The sequence below is a fragment of the Anoplopoma fimbria genome, chromosome 1 (assembly GCF_027596085.1).
Source record: "Anoplopoma fimbria isolate UVic2021 breed Golden Eagle Sablefish chromosome 1, Afim_UVic_2022, whole genome shotgun sequence".
Classification (NCBI taxonomy): Eukaryota; Metazoa; Chordata; class Actinopteri; order Perciformes; family Anoplopomatidae; genus Anoplopoma; species Anoplopoma fimbria.
The window spans coordinates 20,565,647-20,585,513 of NC_072449.1; the positions used below are offsets into that span (position 1 = coordinate 20,565,647).

Here is a 19,867-nt window from a genome sequence, read left to right on the forward strand (position 1 = left end):
CTCTATACTCGTCCCAGGCCCAGCCTCTGTATCTCTTTAGACAAGCCAAGTTTGTATTTCAATACAGAGATTTGCAGAGCTCCTCTCACTGGCCTATATTTAGAAACTGGCTAATACGAAAGCTATGGTTGTTGTGTGTTATTGCAGAGTCAGGGAATGAAAATGGTTTATATGCAGCAGGCAGAGAAAACACTAAGTGCTGGTCGGTTCACCTAGTGTATACTGGATGCTTTAACAGATGGAAATTTACATTGTGATCTCTTACAGGTCATAGCTATAGAATAAATATGCCTTTTACAGATTCTTGCACTGTACATTATACATTATACATTATTTATACATACACACTTATACATACGCACATAAGCACAAGTTAATTTGCAAAAGAGGACATTTATTAAAAAAGGCCTGCATAGTACACAGAGGTATTGTTGAAGTCAAGTATTGATTTTGTTTAACAAGTGACAGTGGACCTGAAAAGAAATCCTCCAAACTAATAAAAAATACAGGGATCGGTTACATTTTCAGTAATTCTTGAATTAGCAACACATTACTTAAGGTTTGCTTTTTGTGCATTTTTTTCTAAACTAACATGACTTAAGTTACATCACCAATCTTATTACATTTCTTTTGTATAGTTGCTTTTAGACCCGAGGCTATGCTTTTGTCTAGGTAGTAAGTCAGCACCTCCAAGATGATTTGTGAGTGTGTGTTGCTGTGGGTGTGTGTATTCATCTCTGTATGTTCATGAAAGTTTATATTATGTGTGGTCATGGAACATTTGAATGCAGCTGTTTTATGGCCTGAGTCTTCATTGGGTTTGATAGTATGTACTGATACAGGGTGTTAAGCTTTATCATAGAGCACAGCCTCATTTTCCTCCCCAAAGACTATCTTGATAATTGACCTTGGCAATTTTTCGCGAAAATGTAGTTATGCATGTGTGCGCATATATATATATATATATTACAAAAAAATGACTGAGAATATTGCTTTGGTAGACTTGTTGTATGATCGAAATTTGAAATGCACAATATCGGACATCACATACAGAGTGATGTGGCTTTGCAGTGCATGGTTGGCAATTGAGTAAAACTGTAATTCTACAATTAAACATACACATTGATTTACAGGTAGTTTGGTTCACAGTCACAGCATAATCTCTCGAAAAGGTGTGATGGTTTGGATATATAGTCTGTCCTAGAAGCCACTTCTTAGCCAGAGCAGTTCCCACACATACAAGTCTGACCAGTCCTGGACATAGGCCCAGTTTGTCCTTATCCTAATAGTCAGCCCCATCCCCCATGGAGGGGTCACTGCAGGCTGACATTTACAAGGCCTCCTAATCTGCTGAGAGATTGATGAATCCTCATTCACAACCACCTCCTCCTCCCCTCAAAACAAATGGCTTTGTTTTTAGTTTCACACATTTCAACACAATTCCATATTACATAATTGGTTTGGGGAATGGGAGAGTAGATTGAAGGGTAGATTTGTATCAGCATTTTCCTACATCCACATCCTATGTCTGTTTATTGGCTAGATACGTGCCTGTATATGTCTAGTGTCCATTACACTCAGACATATGTGTTGTGTTTATTAGGCAGGGAGTTACACTCTGTACCTGCACTGCCAGGTCCTGTCCTGCACACAGGCAAACTGAAGCCAGCTGGCTTGCAGAGAGTCTGCCATCTGTTCTGATTTATGTAAGACTGTTAACCCTGGACTAGGTTTGCTCCCATTAGCTCCACTAGCGCACAAGCACAGTGATAAACTAACGGAGAAGGTCGCCCTCCTTTCACCAATGTACGAAGTGTACACAGTGGTATAGTCTTGAACAATATTGGGGCTTTTGGTGGCAATATCTGTCATATGATTATGAGATAAACAAGTATCACTTTGAGCACCTTATGTTAAAAAACACTGTGACTTAACAGTGGCAGATGCAACAGTCATATATATACTTAAAAATGTCTGCCAGCATGCCGGCAGAAATTTGTTGGGTTTCATTTGTTCTCTTTCGTTGAGAACAGTTTCTCTGTAGCAATGAAGGGAAATCGGGGACTCACTTTTGACTCACTTTTCGTACCACGCTGTTCGTCACAGGCAAATACTGGGTCACTGTCATGTTTCCATGTCATTCAAAGTGAAAGACACAATGTGGTTTTGACACTGGTGATTCAAATGGCTGACATAACAGTATAGACTATACTGTTATCTATTTGTCTATATTGCAATGTCACCTTACAACATGTAACTTTATGATTTATACTGATTTATACTTGACAATCATGATAAAACATTTGTGCAATTGAGAGGTCAATATTTAGTGCAGTATCATTTCTACTAGAAATAGTAGTAAAATGGACATCCAACTGAAACAAATGTAGCAGGATGGTGGCCTTCTTTATTTGAACCGTTGCTAATGCTTCCATTGTAGCAGACTAACTTACGTATAAACTAAACTGACTTTCGTCAAGTCGCGGAGTCACTGAGGTTTTACAGTAATGACTAAAACAAGCAGTGGAGTTTTAATGTTAGAAGCCATAAAGAGCCAGAGTAATTGAGTAAAATTGAACAATATACACACTCTTCTCAAAGAAGGAAAGCCCATTGCTATCGCCTGATGAGTACCAAATTAGTTTGGCTCGTTTTCCGTAACCAGTGTAGCTTTAAAAGTGCAGTTTGTAAGATTTGGCCTCATCTAGCGGTGATGTTACGGATTGCAACCAGCTGAAACGTCTCCCGTGTGCCCAGTGTTTAAGAGAACTACGGTGGCCCACGTGAAAACATGAATGGTCCTATCTAGAGCCAGTTGTTGTTAGAGTAGTGTAGGTAATTTGGAGAATAGCACAGCCAGTGTGTGTGTGTGTAGTGGGAAGTGAGTGGTGAAGCGAGAGAGAGCGGTGGCAAATGTGTGTGAACAAAGAAATTGGCAGCGGTGCAGAAGAGGGTTAGTTTAGCGGTGAGAATTTCTAGTGAATGTTCAGTTAAAGTTGGAGTTTGTTCAGAAATGAATGCCCAAATCTTGAGCAGGTTGGTTTGACCATTCTGGGTTACGGTAAAAACATTGCTTCCTTCTCAGAGAAGGGGACCTGCTTCTTATGTAGATTGTAATGGTTCATCTAAGGTAACGAAAACACAATAATTCTTATATTCAGGTGATTTAAAACTAAATAAAATAAACTTATCAATAATACATTCCATTTATGCAAATATATCCCCCTGAATGTTGCACAATATTCCTTTAAAGCATGGTGAAATTAACAAGCTTACAAGCAGACAGCTGGCTAGTTAACTAGCTTGCTCCATCATGTTTTAATGCTGCACAAGTTACAGAAAATGAGCCGAACAACTGAAAAAAGCTAGTGGCCAGCAGGTTGATGGTCAGTGCTTTGGTGGCCAGCTGAGTAGGGGCCACCTGACCGGTAGCCAGCGTACCAGTGGACAGCGTACCGGTGGACAGCGTACCGGTGGACAGCGTACCGGTGGACAGCGTACCGGTGGACAGCGTACCGGTGACCAGCAGCAGCACTGGATCAAATGGTCCCCCTGCCTCACTCCCCACCGATAAGGACAAGCTACCTAGCTAATGTAACTAGCCAGCCATCCATCTCCAGAGCTGCGTCCCCTCTCGTTTCCTGGTGTGAAACGACCACATTTTATGGCCCCACTGACGTGTGTTGTCACAATAACAACTAACACCAATATCCATTTTCTTTTAAACTAGTAAAATGACCATGGAAAACAGTTCAATGTCTGCTCTCCTCCTATCATATTACTAAGTTTCTACTATATATACAGTACTGTCCTGTATATGTGCTACATATACATTTTCATAAGAAAAAGCCCAGTAGTGTTGCAGCTGCATAAAATGCAGGTTTTTAGCAGATTTACAGACTCAGGTCGACCCACTAACACTAATGACTGGGACAAGTTTTTTCCTAGATGCTTTCGAGAAAAGCATAGAAAGTCTGGAAATCTCATGCCCCCTTCTGATTAGCATTTGTTGCTCTGCATTAGGGGTTGGGGGGGAGCAGAGAGCGGTCAGAGCAGACATATTTAATGCTTGTGAAGTAATGGGGCTGAATCAGCAGATAGCTCCACTGGGAGCCATTAGTCCAGACATGTGTCATTAACCCTTTCCATGGCCCGAGCTACAACCCCGCCCACCCCCACTCCCCTCAGCCCGGACCATGAAGACCAGAGCACTGTTTCAGGTAGTGCAGAAAGAGAGTAGGGGAAAGGTGATACACACTGTCATTTTCTTTTTTGACTCCCCTCTCACTCTGTGTGCCTCTCATTTTTTCAGTGCTTTGTTTTCAAGATAGCTTTTGCTTGTTTAGTGTGTTTTGTTTCAGTCAGTATTTCAAATTCCAAAAAAGGGGGGTTTGATAGAGTATACGTTTTGCTCCACTAAAAATCATATTCATGAAGTGCTCACACTCCATAGGCTTATAAGGTGGATTTAAAAGGCGGAGTGTATGTGTCTGTCTGTGGTCTGTATCCTGTCAGTTACAAAGGACTCTAATAATTTACACGGTAGAAAAGGTATCAAAATGTCCATAGAAACTTCTCCAACCACTCCAGCAGCAAGTCTACATCTTTGCTCGCACTTGCAATATGTTCCAAACACACAATATTATTATATTAAATATCTCTAAATACATAGCTTCCATTTCTAGTGGTCGAATTAAGTTTCTTCGGAAAATCTCACCATGCAAGCTATAAACTTGATACTTTTTATACTTTCCTTCTGCCATGAAAAATTCTCATTATTGAAATGCATAGTAGAGGATATAATTCAAGCTGAACACACCTGCTGTTATGTGGAGAGAACAAAACTTTAAACTTTCAGCAGACACTTTTCAAGCCTGCAGGGACTGAGAATTTCATAAGTAATAGATGGGTGGAGTTACACTTTTAATTGTGGGGTGATATTTGAAATAAAAAAAGAAAGGCAGGAAACAAGTGAAAAAAGTTACAGGGCAAAGTTAGTTGTACCTGTATAGAGAGGAGTACACAGAGAATAGGAGGCAGAAGGTGCCTTTGGAAACTAGTTTAAGTTGTATCATTTGGGTTTCTTAGGGAAAGAACGTCCTTGCCTTTGAGCTAACTTTTTTTTTTTTTTTTTTAAGTAACCTTTTTGCAGGCCTCCCCATGCTGGCTCCGGCTGCAGGGCAATAATAGAGAGAAGGGGCAGGCCCACAACACCTGCCAGTCTTAATGGTAAACATATGTAGAGAGAGTGAGCAGAAGCAAGGGAGGAGGGAGAAGGCAAGCACACTCCTTAAAGAGGCTGTGTGTTCGTAGATTGGCTGTGCTTTTTGTGATACGTGCATGCATATGTGTGTTTGCTAATGTGCCTTGTCTGCAGAATGTTATCATGTCTGAGTGGGCATATGGTAGCAGGGCCATATCTGAACATTTTGGGCCTAAGCGACAGTAAATACTGTAATTTGCAGCTCTACTAGTTTGCTGATGTTATTAACATACAAGACAGGAACGCAACATAACGCAAAAGCCAAAGGTAATTAGCTACCTTAAGGCTAGCGAGCCTTTAACATTATACCAAGTTGACCTCCCTGGTGGTTTGGAGGCCCATTGCAATTTCTTATAATGCCTTCAGGGAAATAGGTCCGTCTATGGTAGGTTGCATGCTGCAAGCCAGGGTCTGTGGATCATAACTTATGAAACAAAAAGCGATCCGTATAGTAACACCCCCAAATGAAAATGGTGAAGGATGGTAAACAGTAGGGCGGCCTTATCAAATATTCTGTGCAGTACTACAACATCAAACAGGTTTTACCAGTTCAGCAATCCAGGGGGTTTGTCACCTATATGCAACTGACGCTTGTGCGTATGAGTCACATTAACACACACATGTCAACACACACAGGATGCATGTGTAGGTGTTATGCTTGGATCTCAAAGTGATCACCACAATTTTTTAGACTACCAGCCTTGGTCTCCTGCCATGTCTTTGACACAAGTACATGTGTGGGTGGGTGTGTTTCTGTCTGATTTGTAGTGTGTACCCAGACTTGCATGCACAGCCATACATTGCCGCTATAGTCTGCGTGTATAAGCTCATTGTACGTTTGAGTGGTCTCCCCCTCTCTCCCACAGAGCTCAGCTGAGAACTACACGTCATGTCTGCCACCTTCTCTATGGCCACAAAGCTGCCCATTATGGACAGACGTGGTTCAATGACCAGAGAGTGGACTCCAGCTAGATGAAGGCCCAGACCCACCTTACACATCCCCTCCTTAATCACCATTTTGGCCTTTTAGACTCTTTCTGCATTTCTGCTTTCTCTTTCATCTTGCAGTATAATATATCTCTATCTCTCTCTGTCTATCTATCTGCACTAATCTTACATCTCTTCCCAGCCTTGTCCAGAAATGTTTCAGTATCCATCAAAGCACAGTACCCCTGTTGGCTACAAGAAAACCATTTGCCAAATCTACTGCCACTGGCTGATTCACCTCCGCTGGCTTCTTTCCCCTTTACCTGTTTCCCCCATTTCTCCTATCCTCGTAATAATCCACCCCCACCACCTCCTTTTTACCTGCAACACAGCCTTTTTTTTTTGAATCTTAAAACGATAGTCTTTCTTTGTAGTGTGACACAGAAGTAAATTGCATATCACATACTATGTAACAACAAACAAAAAAGTTCAGCCTGCCGAGAACATGATGTGCTTGTCCTACTTCAACCCGATTATGCTCTCACTGTCTTTTTCTTAATTGAAGAACTTTTTCATGCAGTTTTCTTCTGACCAGTTTCTTGTTAGGTAGCCAGCTGTCAGAAAATCTAAAATCTTCACTTGTAATGAGAGAGAGAATAAATGACAGCAAGGTAGATAGAAGAGGTAGAGATGTAGAGATTTGTTATCAGAATGCTGCTCTTTTTTGTTTCCCGGGTTGCTCCTCCTCTGCTGGCCAGGTCCGTCCATCTCAGGAGAGCTATAAGAATCCCTTTGTGCCCCATAGTCCGACACTGGCTGACAACTCTGACAAGCCAGAGGATTTTCACCGCTTTTAGACACATGCAAACACACCTTCAAAACAGACATTGGACACTCATGAGAGGGGGGAAAGAAGTTAACTCTAAATGTTTCCCTGTCTAAACACGCATTAATTACTCTAATGTGGTGTTATCTTATTTTCTTAAATTCTTACAATTACATTTTCTTCATCTAATTTGTACTCTCTCTCTCTCTCTCTCTCTCTCTCTCTCTCTCTCTCCACACACACACACACACACACACACACACACACACACACACACACACACACACACACACACACACACACACACACACACACACACACACATACAATAACAACAGACATGTATGTGCACAAGTGCTGCACACACACAAAGGCAACCCCCCCTTCCCACACACTTTCTCACTTGCTGGCTTGTCGGCTGGCTCTAAAAGGAGTCAAATGGCTCAATGTGTTAAAAGCATTAGGTAAGCATGGATCCAGCAGTGCTCCTCAGGCCGATATCATATGTCCTGCTTCATTACAGTCTGGTGTATACATTCAGCTGCATCTCTGACCCTCCATCTATCTATCTATCCCTCTCTCCTCCATTCCTCCCCTCTCCTTTCCCCCCCGGGGTGCTTTAACACAGCGAGCCATCTCAAGATGTTAGCTGAAGCATAGATGAGATCTCTCAGGTTTGGAAAAGAGAAAAATCATTTATGTGTGTGGAGCTGCAGAATTCAAAGGGTGAAGGGAGGGGGAAATAAGTTCAATAGAAATGAATTTAACTTTAACAAACTGTCTCTTGTCCACATGGCTGTACAGATCTTTTATTTTCCCACAACTATTTTGGGTCCTTATGTGACATTAACTGCTGGGAGTGTGCTGACCAAAACCAGCTCGACAGTGTATGTATAAGGCAGACAGGCAGACCAGGAAGATGGAGAGAGATCCAAGTTGCGGGCCTGTAACCTGTAGCCTGCCGACTGTTACCTCACACCAGAGCTCACATCCTGCAGCTGAATGTGTACGAGGCAGCAAACACACTGAGGCTTTTTACTCCAAACTTTACTGCAGCACCTGGCCTGCTGCACCACACTTGTCCCTCCATCACAGACAAGCACGCAGAGCTAAGCTAACATTAGCACTTTTCTCCCTCTGTAAGCAGTTTACAGTGTGAATGCATGTATTTGTGTGGAAGATCACAGCTGACTCAAATCAGTCAGCCGCTTTGGTGGTGATGGTGGAAGGGGTATTATGTGACACAGTCAGCAGTGGTTATAATGGAAAGACTCCAGGTGTGTACAGCGGACCACAACAAATGGTATTGGGAGGAAATAGAAACTTCTTTCGTGTATCTTACTCCGCTAATCGAAAAAACGTTCGATGCTGGTGAATCGAACGTTTCGTGTTGAATCAAAGCACAAGAATGTTTTTTTGTTGTTGTGATACTCTACAGACGACTTCGGGGACAGGAGTGTGGAAAGGTAGTAGAGGAAGATGGAAAAGTACTGGAAACAGAGAAAAAAACAAAGGGATTACATTGAGAAAAGGGATACCTCAGGGAAACAGGAAAAGAAGAGAGAGGTTTTTTTGTCGAAGATAACGTTAAGGGACGCATATTTCTTAGTTGTGTCTTTCACCATCACTTAAAGTTATGAAGAGTGCAGAGTCTGTCTGAAGCAGCACAGCGGACATGGAGAAAAACTCCTCTTTCAATTACTTTGTGTCTGTTAGTCTTCTTTCAAGCCTTTGCTTATAAAAAGAAGGGAGAGGTCTTGTTAATCAGCTTTTGGCTTCAGTTTGGGATCTCGTATATAAACCCCCTTTTTTTTCCTCCCTGCACCCCTGCCCCCCGTGTATGTAATAGATGAGTATAGCAGAGTGTATGTTTACGAGCGCGAGTGCTGGACTTGGCAGGACCGAGCGCTACTTCAGTGTCTCACAGTTCATCACAGCTCAATGACTGACTGACTGGGCCCCTGTCTTTCTAGCAGAGTTTACATTATGTGCATACGCACTCACTCATACACAACTCCTGACTCTCATCGCTTCTCTTCTCTAAACTTGTCATTGTTTCTAGTTCCTAAGCTGCCTCGCAGGTAATTGTTTAAGATCATAGATAACTATCCGTACCCATTAATCATATTGTTCTCTCTCTTGTTGCTTTCTCCCCCTTGCCCCCTCCCTCCAGTGGTCCTATGCATTGGAGAAGCCCAACACAGGCAGTGTGTTCAGCTTGGCCTGGTCTGCAGACGGCACCCAGCTGGCCGGAGCCTGTGGCAACGGGCATGTCATCTTTGCCCACGTGGTGGAGCAGCATTGGGAGTGGAAGAACTTTGTGATCACTCTGACCAAAAGGAGAACCATGCAGGTAGTAGGAGAGCCACACACACATCTACGTTTATGTTCCAACCTTAAAGAAAGGCAATTTAGTCTTTTTTTCTAGTGTCTCAGTGTCTTTCTTAAATTTTAGTTTGTATGATGAAACAAAAAAGCGTTGGAGACTGATCTAATACAGAGCAATGACTGAAAGACATTTTTAGCTAAACACATGTCACAGTTATATGCATATGAAAAGGAATTATGCTAGAAGTCCATCTTGATTCTTGGTCTGTCATAAGAGTTTTGGTTTTACACGTCATGAGTTTTCAAACAAATATCACTGAAAATTAGTGTGTCTGTGAAGACAAATGATAGATTCTCAAACATTAACAGAGCCAAACTCAGTTATGTCAGCATAACAAGAGAAAGTAGAAGTTCTGCAATACCATGGGCAGACTGTAAAAATATGCTATGTAAAGAAGCAAACGCGTCCCTGGCCTTGACTAGTTGTGGCCATATATTAAAGTATGACCCTCCCTGTGTGCCAGTGTGCAGCCTTGCAATGACAATGACCAGCCTGTCTAGCTGCCTCTCTCGTTCCACCATTCTCTACTGTTTAAACTCATGCTAACCACGAGGTAGCGTTTACATGCGGTTAACACACCCAAATGTACATATACACACACACATTTTCAGACAGGGACACACATGCACACCTACAGAAACAAGTTCACACACATACACGTGTGCCTACACGCATGTGCACTCATTTGCCATAGACGTCTTCACCAAGTGTAGTTTGTTTAAACCAAACAAAGTCGGGTCATCAGCCATTTATTTCCAGCCTTGCAGGCGCTTTTCTGTCTCCCTCCTCCCCTTCTCCTCCTCGCAGTCCTCTTTAAAAGTGCACATCTGCCAGTGGTTTGTGAATCAGCCAGCTAAATTTACCACCTTGCGGTCAAATGTTTTTTATTCCTGGTTGTGTTTCATGTAAATTTGGCTTGCTGGAGGGAGCAGAAGAGGAAGATTTGTAAAGCTGTAAAAATAACCCCACCTTTCACCTGGTGCTGGAAAAGGCCTTTTCATTCATTCACAGAGAGAGCTGGAGGGAAGTATTTATCCATGCAGGTGAAAAAATGAGTACCAACCACTGAAAGCTCACACTTAAAACAGTAAAAACTGCTTCATCCAACCACAGTCGCCCTACGTACACTTGGACATACTGTAGACTGTTTCCTGTGTATGTTAAGAATAAATACACTGCAATGCGTACGTGACTGTGTTCACACCTGTGTTACTGAAGCCAGTGTTGCCCCTTTGTTGTTAACATGTATATGTAATGTGTTTGTCCAGTAGAATATAGTTGATGTTGGTTCAGTCATTCCTGAGAGATTTATTCATCTTTTTTTTTTGTGAACTTACCCCCCCTGTCCTTTCCTTCATCTTTCTCAGGTCAGGAATGTTATGAACGATGCAGTTGACGTACTGGAGTTTCGAGATCGAGTCATCAAAACCTCTCTGGCATACGGTCACCTTGTGGTCGCCACTTCCCTCCAGTGCTATGTCTACAAGTCAGTGACCCACCCTTCCTTTGCTTGTCTCCTGTGGTCCTCTGGTTTTATTTTCACACAAGACTGAAAATTTTCCTATTTTGATTTCATAATTGTCTTACTACATCACAACTACATTTTTGAAACACATGCTCATCTTGTACATCTATTGAACAAATCCTAAAGATAGTGCTCAAATCCAACTGAAATGAACTGAGATTACATGCTGTGTAGATTAGATACATTTTGTCAAAAAAATAGAAAAAAAGATAGGAAAACTAAGAAGGCCTGTATGGAAAAAAAAACAACCACATTTTACTAAAATGCTGATTTGTACTGGGCTAATGTTGTCTTATGAACTCTGTGTATGTTAAAGTGTCCTTTTTACTTCAATAACCTCCAACTTCTTTACTGTATTTCCGTAGTGATTGTTTGTGTTAGTCCTTTTTTATCACTGCACTCTTCATGATCTATCCGTAGATTTACCTCCTCTCCCTTCATTTCCTTTATTAAGTTGTCCTTCATAACTCTGTTCCTCTGTTCCTCCTAACCTCAGCACTTTGCTCTTAGATGTTTGTGTTTTCACAGACTTGACTGTGTCCTTTTGTGCTTTTTATTTGTGCCAGCTCAAGGAACTGGAATACTCCTCTCATCTTTGACCTGAAGGAGGGAACAGTGAGCCTCATCCTGCAAGCAGAGAAGTGAGTCTCTCTATTCCAGGAGCAGTGCAACAAGAGGGAGAACAGGCTGATGTATCGTCTATCAGCTTCTCTAATGCTTCATTGCTCCACACTGATCACTCATCAAGCAGCCAACCAAGCCTGCGCCAAACACACACACACCTACGCACACATATACACACAGGGTCTGTGCTCTAGATTAGCCAGCCTTGTCATACAATAAGGCTGAGAGTGAAACCACTGGGGGAAATTGTATTAATATGGAGTAGCTCTTGAGCAATACTCAAGTGCAGCGTCGCTGACACTCAGCATAAAGCTAAATAGATTACTGGCCATTCTGAAATCCCATTTGAAATTGATGTGTCTTGCTGAGTAAGTTAATTTTGTGTTACTGTGCATTACATGTCTAAATGACCTGCTTGAGTCAATTGATTAACTGTTTAAGAGTGTATTTTCTTTAACTCTTTCACATTTAACATATCTCCTTACTTGGTCCCCTTCTTCCCTCTCCATGCCATCCCACTCAGCAACATATAATATCATAGATATACAGTGCACTTATTTAACTCTCCGCTACTGTATTCTCCTGTCTCCCCCCACCCAGACATTTTCTGCTCGTGGACGGAGCAGGGTTGTATACATTCTCCTACGAGGGAAGATTGATTTCCTCCCCAAAGTTCCCTGGTATGAGAACTGACATCCTAAATGCCCAAGGTGTCTCGCTAAGTAATGACACCATCGCCATCCGAGACAAGAGTGATGAAAAAGGTAAGGGGACCGCTGTCACCACTGTAATCATGTTAATAGGATGGACTGTGCTTTTACAATGTTCCCTTTTCGTTTCTTCTCACCAGTCATCCTTCTCTTCGACGCCCTGACCGGGAAAGCCCTTAGCGATGGCAAGCCATTGACTCACAAGGTGGGTAATCCTTTGCCCTTGAATTAACCTTGTGTGTTTCAGTAACAAGGAAGTGCTCTTCCCCCGTTATAGTTGGGTGAAACATGGGTTTTTAATATATGTTCATACATCAAATTCCAGACCAACGAAGCAAATCAATCAATCAGTTTGTGGAGTGATCGTTTTTGAAGAATGCGAGTAATGTTAAAGACTTCTAACCTGCGTCACAAAACTGATACGTTAGCATCAGGTTTCTTTATACTTTTTTTTTACAATAGAAACAGCTACTGCAACATACAGTTAGCTAGCCCCGAAAAATGTTTTGCACCAGAAATAATCTGTTTTATTTTATATTTGTGGTTGACTCTGTGGTGTCAGGCCATATGACCTCCTTGAAATTTGTGGATCTGTGTTCCCAACTTTGAGGAAATGTATAGTAGGCTGTGTGGTTCAATTAGGGCCAGCAGTTTCCCTTACACTTTTGCTACTCTGGTATTTGAGCAAGCTAGACCAAGCCTGAACTATAAGATTGATGCATCTCAAAAAATCAAAAGGTGACAATGCTCATAGTTTACCTGCATGCTTGAATTTAAGCTTAAGGTAGAGGCAAAGGAAATGTTGTCCTGATTATTCTAGAGGCAACATTTAATCTAAATAGACCTAAATATGAGGGGGAATAGTCTTTTCAGAGCAGTGTCTGTGCTAAAAAATGTACTTACCAATATCTAGAAGGTACAGAAACAATAAAGCCACAGGAAGAATATGGGGGGAAGGGCTTTGGAGTCGAACTAAGCCGGAAAGAGGCAAAACTAAGTGAAGAATTAGAAGAAAAATGAAAAAGAAGTCAAGGTAGCAGTAGTTACTGTTTGTCAACATGGCTCTGTCTGCCAGTACTCCACAGCTCCAAGACACTGCACCAGGCCAGCTGGCTGTGGCCTAAAGCACACACATAGGGCTGGCCAATGTAGCCAAAATCTTCTTTCCCAATATAGGTAATTTCATATTTTGACACAATATAAATCACGATATAGCATGTTTTCAAGTAATTCTAAGGATAAATAGTCTAAATGAAAAAAACACATGATAAATGTATTACTGTATACTCCTGTGTGAATTTAAGACTTTACAAAGTAATGAAGTTATTTATACAGATTATTTTCTCATATCTGCTCTCTCCCTTTTACTTTCCTGATCTTTTGTGGTCCGTCCATCATTCACTCAACTGTTCCCTCTTATCTTTGTGCTTGTGTGTCATTATTCATATGTAGCTGGAGGTGGTCGTTGTAGCTCTGGACCAGTGTGGCCCATCCACTGAAAGGAAGATTGCCCTGATAGACAAGAACCGCGACCTTTACCTGACATCAGTGCGTCATCTTGGGCGAGAACCCAAAATCTGCAAAATTGGTGAGACAAGGAGTAGGAAACTCACTTGAGCAGATGTGTAGTGACTCGCTTTGTTTTAACACGCGAGTGTGGCTAACATCGGATGAACGTGATTGTTGTGTGTTTGTGCTCTGTCCTGTAGGTAGCATGGTCCACAGTATAGCATGGAATGATGCTGCTAACATCCTGTGTGGAATCCAAGACACCCAGTTCACGGTGTGGTACTACCCGAGTGCTGTCTTCACTGACAAGGAACTGCTGCCAAAAACACTGTACATGAAGGACGGCAGGTAGACGTGCAGTCATTTTCTCTCACTTATATACTGGTATTTATTCAGAAACGGCTGATACTGTTCACCAGAGAGGAAAATATGTAAAATAGGAAACTTTTTTTGTACCTTCCAGCTCATTCTGGAGGTAAAACACATAGCACTTTAGGGACTATTTTTTTGCCAGCAGCTGTCAGATTGTACAAAGCTTCCTGCCCAAAAGGCCTCAACATCAGCTTCAGCACAAAAGACGCTATACACTGTCTATACAGGCGATCACCGACTAGTTTTGCTTTTCTCTGCCTCTCACAGTGGTCTATGGCTGGCTGTTGTTAATTATTACACTTCCAGTTTGAGTTGGTATTTTCTATTTTTTACTGTGTTGGTGCTCCAGCAGCCAGATTTCATTTTAAAAGTTTGTTTATATGCAATGTGCAAATGGGGAACACCTGATACCATGTGGCAAGAGCTAATGAATAAATACAAATGCTCCACTTTTACAAAAGTGTCTAGGTAATATCTGATAACTGTGATTGAAAGCAGATTGGACCAATAGCAGCACAGTGCAGGTTACAAAAGCAGTACTGTCACTATGTTATATTATGTTCAGCAAAATTATATATGAGGTGGGCTGGCATAAATTTCTCTATGCATAAAAAATTCTGACACATACATGCACACATATGCAAACTGGAACGAACTGCATGGTCAATAAGTTGTTAGTTGCATTCTTGATTAGCACAATCCATCGTCTTCTACATGTTAACAAGTTAACTTGATTATATCATATTGCATTACCCTAGATATGTTATTGAACAGTCTATTTTCCAACATGGTTTCTCAGGCCCACAAATAATTCTTGCATACAGGGGAACACTGAGTTCTTTGCTGGGTTTTCTGTGACAGCAAAACTTTGAGGATGTGGTTTCTTGTATTTGTTCTAACTCTGATGTGTGTGTGTCTCTGTGTGTGTGTGTGTGTGTGAACGTATTTGTCCCCTTCAAAGTGAGTTCAGCCGTGCACCCCACATTGTGAACTATGTCGGCACCAAGGTGACGTTACGCCAAGGGGACGGTTCACTGGTGTACAGCAGTGTTCCTCCCTACCCAGCCCTCCTGCACGAATACAGCACCACTGCACGCTGGGAAGATGCACTGCGCCTCTGCCGCTTCGCCAAGGTAAGATAGAAAACCAGCATCCAGCACCATGTGTGCAAGTGTGCAAGTGAGGACCTTGTCAAACTGCTGTGACATCATTATTACATCAGTACTTTATGTTTGTTTTTCCCTTTTTGAAATATTGTTTTATATGTTAGCTATATCGCAGTGTCGATTACTTCTTAGCATTGACTAAACTTCTTGCATTTTGCATTTGTATTTATATACAAGGTTTATGTCCAGGTTCCTGTGTCGTGTGTGTCAATCGCTTGCATGTATGTATGAAACAGAGTGAGACAGGGTCTGAAATGACAAGGTAGTAGACAGGTTTATGGGACCAGACCAGCAGGCTTTAATTAGCCTTCAATTAGCCTGGTGACACCATTTACCGGATTTAGCCCCCAAAGACCTCACTCATAAATACAAACTCCACTATAGGCATGTGAAAGCTCTTCACGTGCATACACACACACACACACACACATGCTGAATGCAGTGTTGTTTGTTTCTTCACTTGGGCGATGATGCAATAACCACAACCCTGGAGAAATGGACAGCTAGTAGCAAGAAGAGGGTGGGACAAAAGGAACGGAGAGAGAGAGGCGCTGGTTTTAAGAGCTTTTTCCTAGACCCCTCCCCCCTCTACTTCTGGTAAGAGTTTGGTGGCAGCACGGCTTTTCCCAGAATTACAGTCATTGTCAGTAAGCCTTGACCCAATAGGAGTTGACACATGAAATAGTTTAGAGCGATACACACAAAAAGGCATACATAACATACAGTAGATTGCATTTATAATCTAATGAACTTCAATATAGGCACACCAAAGGAAGATTTGTGATAAGTCATCAACCTTTCGTATCAAGTTTTCTGACATCAGACAGTGGCTGACAGTGTTATTTGTTGTTTCCAGGATTGTTTTACGATTAGAGCTTCTTGTCTTAGTGATGGACACTGATTAAAGGGGGGGATTACACAGTGGTGATTCCAGGGAGAAGTTCGCTCAACTGTTGGCCAACTGGTGGTTAAGGCTTCATTTTAATGAACGCAGCTGCACGGAACAAAGCGGTGACACATTTGTTTACACTTGTTGTGTACAGCAGACGTCTAAGTTTAGGTTTGTTTTTGTGTGTGTCATACATTTTCTTAATGGCTTGGAGCCTGACTACAATGAGGCCTGCCAGGATATGAGCAGGATGTAATGGGGTCTATAAAAACCCCATTACACCCTGTCACTGGGCACACACACACACACAAACACACACACACACACACACACACACACACACACACACCTCTAACTATTTTTGAATCTGACATCCTTATCATGCTTTGTTATATTCGTCATCACTGCCAGCTGGAAATTACTTTGCATTTTGAATAAAACATTGTGGACAAGGTTAAAAAAGTGTTGCATATGTTCAGATAATTAAGGTTCTGCATAAATAGCTAACCAGTTCAAACTCTCGCTGACAATGTCACTCACCTGTGCTTCTTATACTTTGTCTACACAGGAGTTATAGCCTGAGCAACAAGATAAGTGAGCAGCAGCATCAGCTTCAGTCCTCTGTATGTGTCTACATAGGATGCATTCAGACACAGTATTGAGTATAGGTTACCTGTGTACTTGCTAGTAAAATGCAAGCGATTCAAATAGAAGCGTATGTGTTCTGTCTGCGCGTGAGACGAATGACTGAAAAACGCAGCTGTGCACTTTCTGTGTTAACAGGACATTACATTTTACAACAAGCAAGATATTACAACAGGGATAAGTACAATAAGGCACAAAGTCAAAAAAAGTAAATGGTATATCCATATGTAGTTAAATAGGTATAGTAAAATAAAAGATGTGAAATTTGAAAACGCATTCAACAACTCGTCTCCAGGACATTGTGTCAGTTGGTGAGATATTGACGTCTAAAAATGCCTCTGCTCTCCCCATGTATAGGACCAATCTTTGTGGGCATGTCTCGCTGGTATGGCAATGGCAAACAGGGAGTTGACCACAGCGGAGATGGCCTATGCAGCCATTGGAGAGGTAAGGGCTTTAGTTAATTGCCAATTCAATTGAACACACTTTTTGTTTAGCCAGGTCTTCCAACACAAGTACACACACAAACAATTGAATTAACTGAAACAAGGATTTTGACAGATGCAAGTCAAAGTGACCAATTAAAAGGTATCCCATTCACAATCCTCTCCCTCTCCTCTTTCAGTTACCTAGGGTGCAGTACATCAACTTCATAAAGGAGCAGCCATCTAAGGAGTCGTCTTTGGCCCACATGCTGATGTTCAGCGGTCAGGTCCAGGAGGCTGAGGCCACCCTGTTACAAGCTGGTCTCATCTACCAAGCCATACGAGTCAGCATTGACCTTTTCAACTGGGAGAGGTACAACACAGTGTTAGTGTGAATGTGTGAACAAGGTTACAGCAGGAAGGAGAGGGACAGTATAAGTATTTTGGAGGATGCTTTTTACTCAGCCTCGCCTCAGAATAAGCTTTGAGTGAGAGCTCCAGTGAAGCATGTTTGTCCATACGCGATGGATGTGTATCTGCATCTTGTCATCTTGTTTCCAGGGCATTGGAGCTGGCAGTTAAACACAAGACCCATGTGGACACTGTACTGGCCTACAGAGGGAAGTTCCTACAGAAATTTGGAAGGAAGGAGACAAATAAGAGGTTCCTGCAGTACGCTGAAGGGGTAAGTTAGGAGAGCACTGCATGTTCATTGAATTAAGCGCCAATCAAACTGGGAGAACTTTGAGCAGCGGTGGGTGTCTTCTTGTAATTGTTTCCCAAGGGTTATCAACTTTTTATGCTCTGCTTAAAAAAAGCATTAAAGCATGCTACACTTTACAAGCGTCCAATGCGATACCCGTCTTCAGTAATTTTATTTAACGTATTTAGATGCTCCTTGTTGTCAATCCCATACTGATCAATGCAAACTAAAGTATCTTATCAATTAAATCTCATCTCGTCTTTCTTTCTCTCTTCCAGGTTGAGGTTGACTGGGAGAAAATCCAGGCGAAGATAGAGATGGAGTTGGCTAAAGAGAGGGAGAAAGCTGCAAACACCTCTGTGAGAAGCAGCGTGGCCACCCGACGTTAATGTTCAGGGGATCTTTCTCTAAAACATCCGCTTTGCAGAAATTGATTCCCATGTGTTTTAGGCATTTGGTGAATATCAAGTGGTTTGGCTCGGCCTCAAAGTAATAAAAATGTCTGTACTGAAGGTAAAATGGCGTCATTAGTTGAAAGTACATTAACTTCAAGTAAAAACTAAAGGGAACAATTGGAGTTGTGAAGATAAGTAGACCAAGAAGAATATGACACACGTTTTTTTCACACTTTTACACTACAATCTCGTGGCAAATACCATGTAATGTAAAACATTTGCACAACATTGTACATGTTATTCTGTTACTGTGGGTGGATTATTTGACTTGAGAAAAAGTTTCTATTAATATAACTATTTTTGGGCAACAACACCATTATGGCCTTTCTGTCATATAGGCTTAACAGGGATTTCAGTGTGTATGTTCTAAGTTTATTATAATCTCTCTGTATTTGTCATAATGAACTTGGCATGCTCAGTTATGCACAAATGTATTGCTTTGTCTTTTGTCAGTGATGTTTGACTGTGTGTTTTACATGTATATATATATTTTTACAGTGTATGTATTCAAGATTTGTCTTCTGTAAACACTAAAATGAATGTCAGTTAATAAAACTGATGAAAATACTGTATATATTCACCCAGAATCTTCTCTTTTACCTTACCGTCTCTATTTTTTGTATTCATTTAATGTGGTGATGCTTCACCGGTTTGATACAAAGATCATAGAGTAGCTTTGACATGTTTTTTCAGCTTTGCACTTGCACCGGTGGTATTTTTGGGTGCATGTGTATTTTAGAGTTCAATATGTGCTTCTCTTTGAGTTATTCTTGTATTTCCTTTTCTGCTGAGGTGTGAAACCAACCGCTTGCCATGCAGCTCCACCCCCTGGCTGGCAGAGGGCCAGTACATCAGCGCACCATTATAGCCTATCCATCTCGTCGAGTGGCCCAGGTGGGACGAATGAGGGAGAAGATCTGTCTCAGGGCTCTCCAAAAAAATACAACTGCTCAACCATATCAAGATGATGTGGACAGAAACAGTACTGATTGATTGACACAATCCCTGAAACTGAGGGCCACAGATGAAACGGCAGATAAAATGGTTGATGTCTTTTCTCAGCACCACTTTTAGCTTCTTGCTGAAGTCTCTCTCTGACTCACTGTTTCACTCTTATTTTACTCCCTCCATCCGCTTTCTTTCTAAGCCTATACTCACTGTGTGAAAAAACATAGTCGGCTAAACCAACAACATTAATCTATGAAAAGACTTATCAGCGAGGAGTCGGGTTTCACATGCATTACCACTGAGAGAGGCCACACACACTGAACAACAGAAATGAATAATGTGTTGTATTCATACTCGCTCATTAACTATACATTGCATACTGTATAAAAAAACGATACTAAAGGGTATTCATATGTTTGAAACTAAACTGCACAAAATACTAGATTAAATACTGTAATTTTATCAAACCACAGAGCTTAGTATTCAATGAC

At 41.6% G+C, this 19,867-nt stretch overlaps 1 protein-coding gene across 1 annotated transcript in view; it reads left to right on the forward strand.

Moving 5' to 3' along the window:
- Positions 1–18,996, forward strand: part of ift80 (intraflagellar transport 80 homolog (Chlamydomonas)) — a 35,116-nt gene extending 16,120 nt beyond the window's left edge. Inside the window, exons 7-18 of the mRNA XM_054597715.1 lie at positions 9,190–9,369; positions 10,773–10,891; positions 11,497–11,571; positions 12,155–12,318; positions 12,405–12,469; positions 13,717–13,852; positions 13,974–14,121; positions 15,107–15,278; positions 17,203–17,292; positions 17,471–17,643; positions 17,832–17,955; positions 18,252–18,996. Of these exons, the coding sequence (XP_054453690.1) occupies positions 9,190–9,369; positions 10,773–10,891; positions 11,497–11,571; positions 12,155–12,318; positions 12,405–12,469; positions 13,717–13,852; positions 13,974–14,121; positions 15,107–15,278; positions 17,203–17,292; positions 17,471–17,643; positions 17,832–17,955; positions 18,252–18,362 (1,557 nt within the window). The 3' untranslated portion in view covers positions 18,363–18,996. The remainder of the gene's footprint in view (positions 1–9,189; positions 9,370–10,772; positions 10,892–11,496; positions 11,572–12,154; positions 12,319–12,404; positions 12,470–13,716; positions 13,853–13,973; positions 14,122–15,106; positions 15,279–17,202; positions 17,293–17,470; positions 17,644–17,831; positions 17,956–18,251) is intronic.
- The last annotated feature ends 871 nt before the right edge of the window (positions 18,997–19,867 follow it).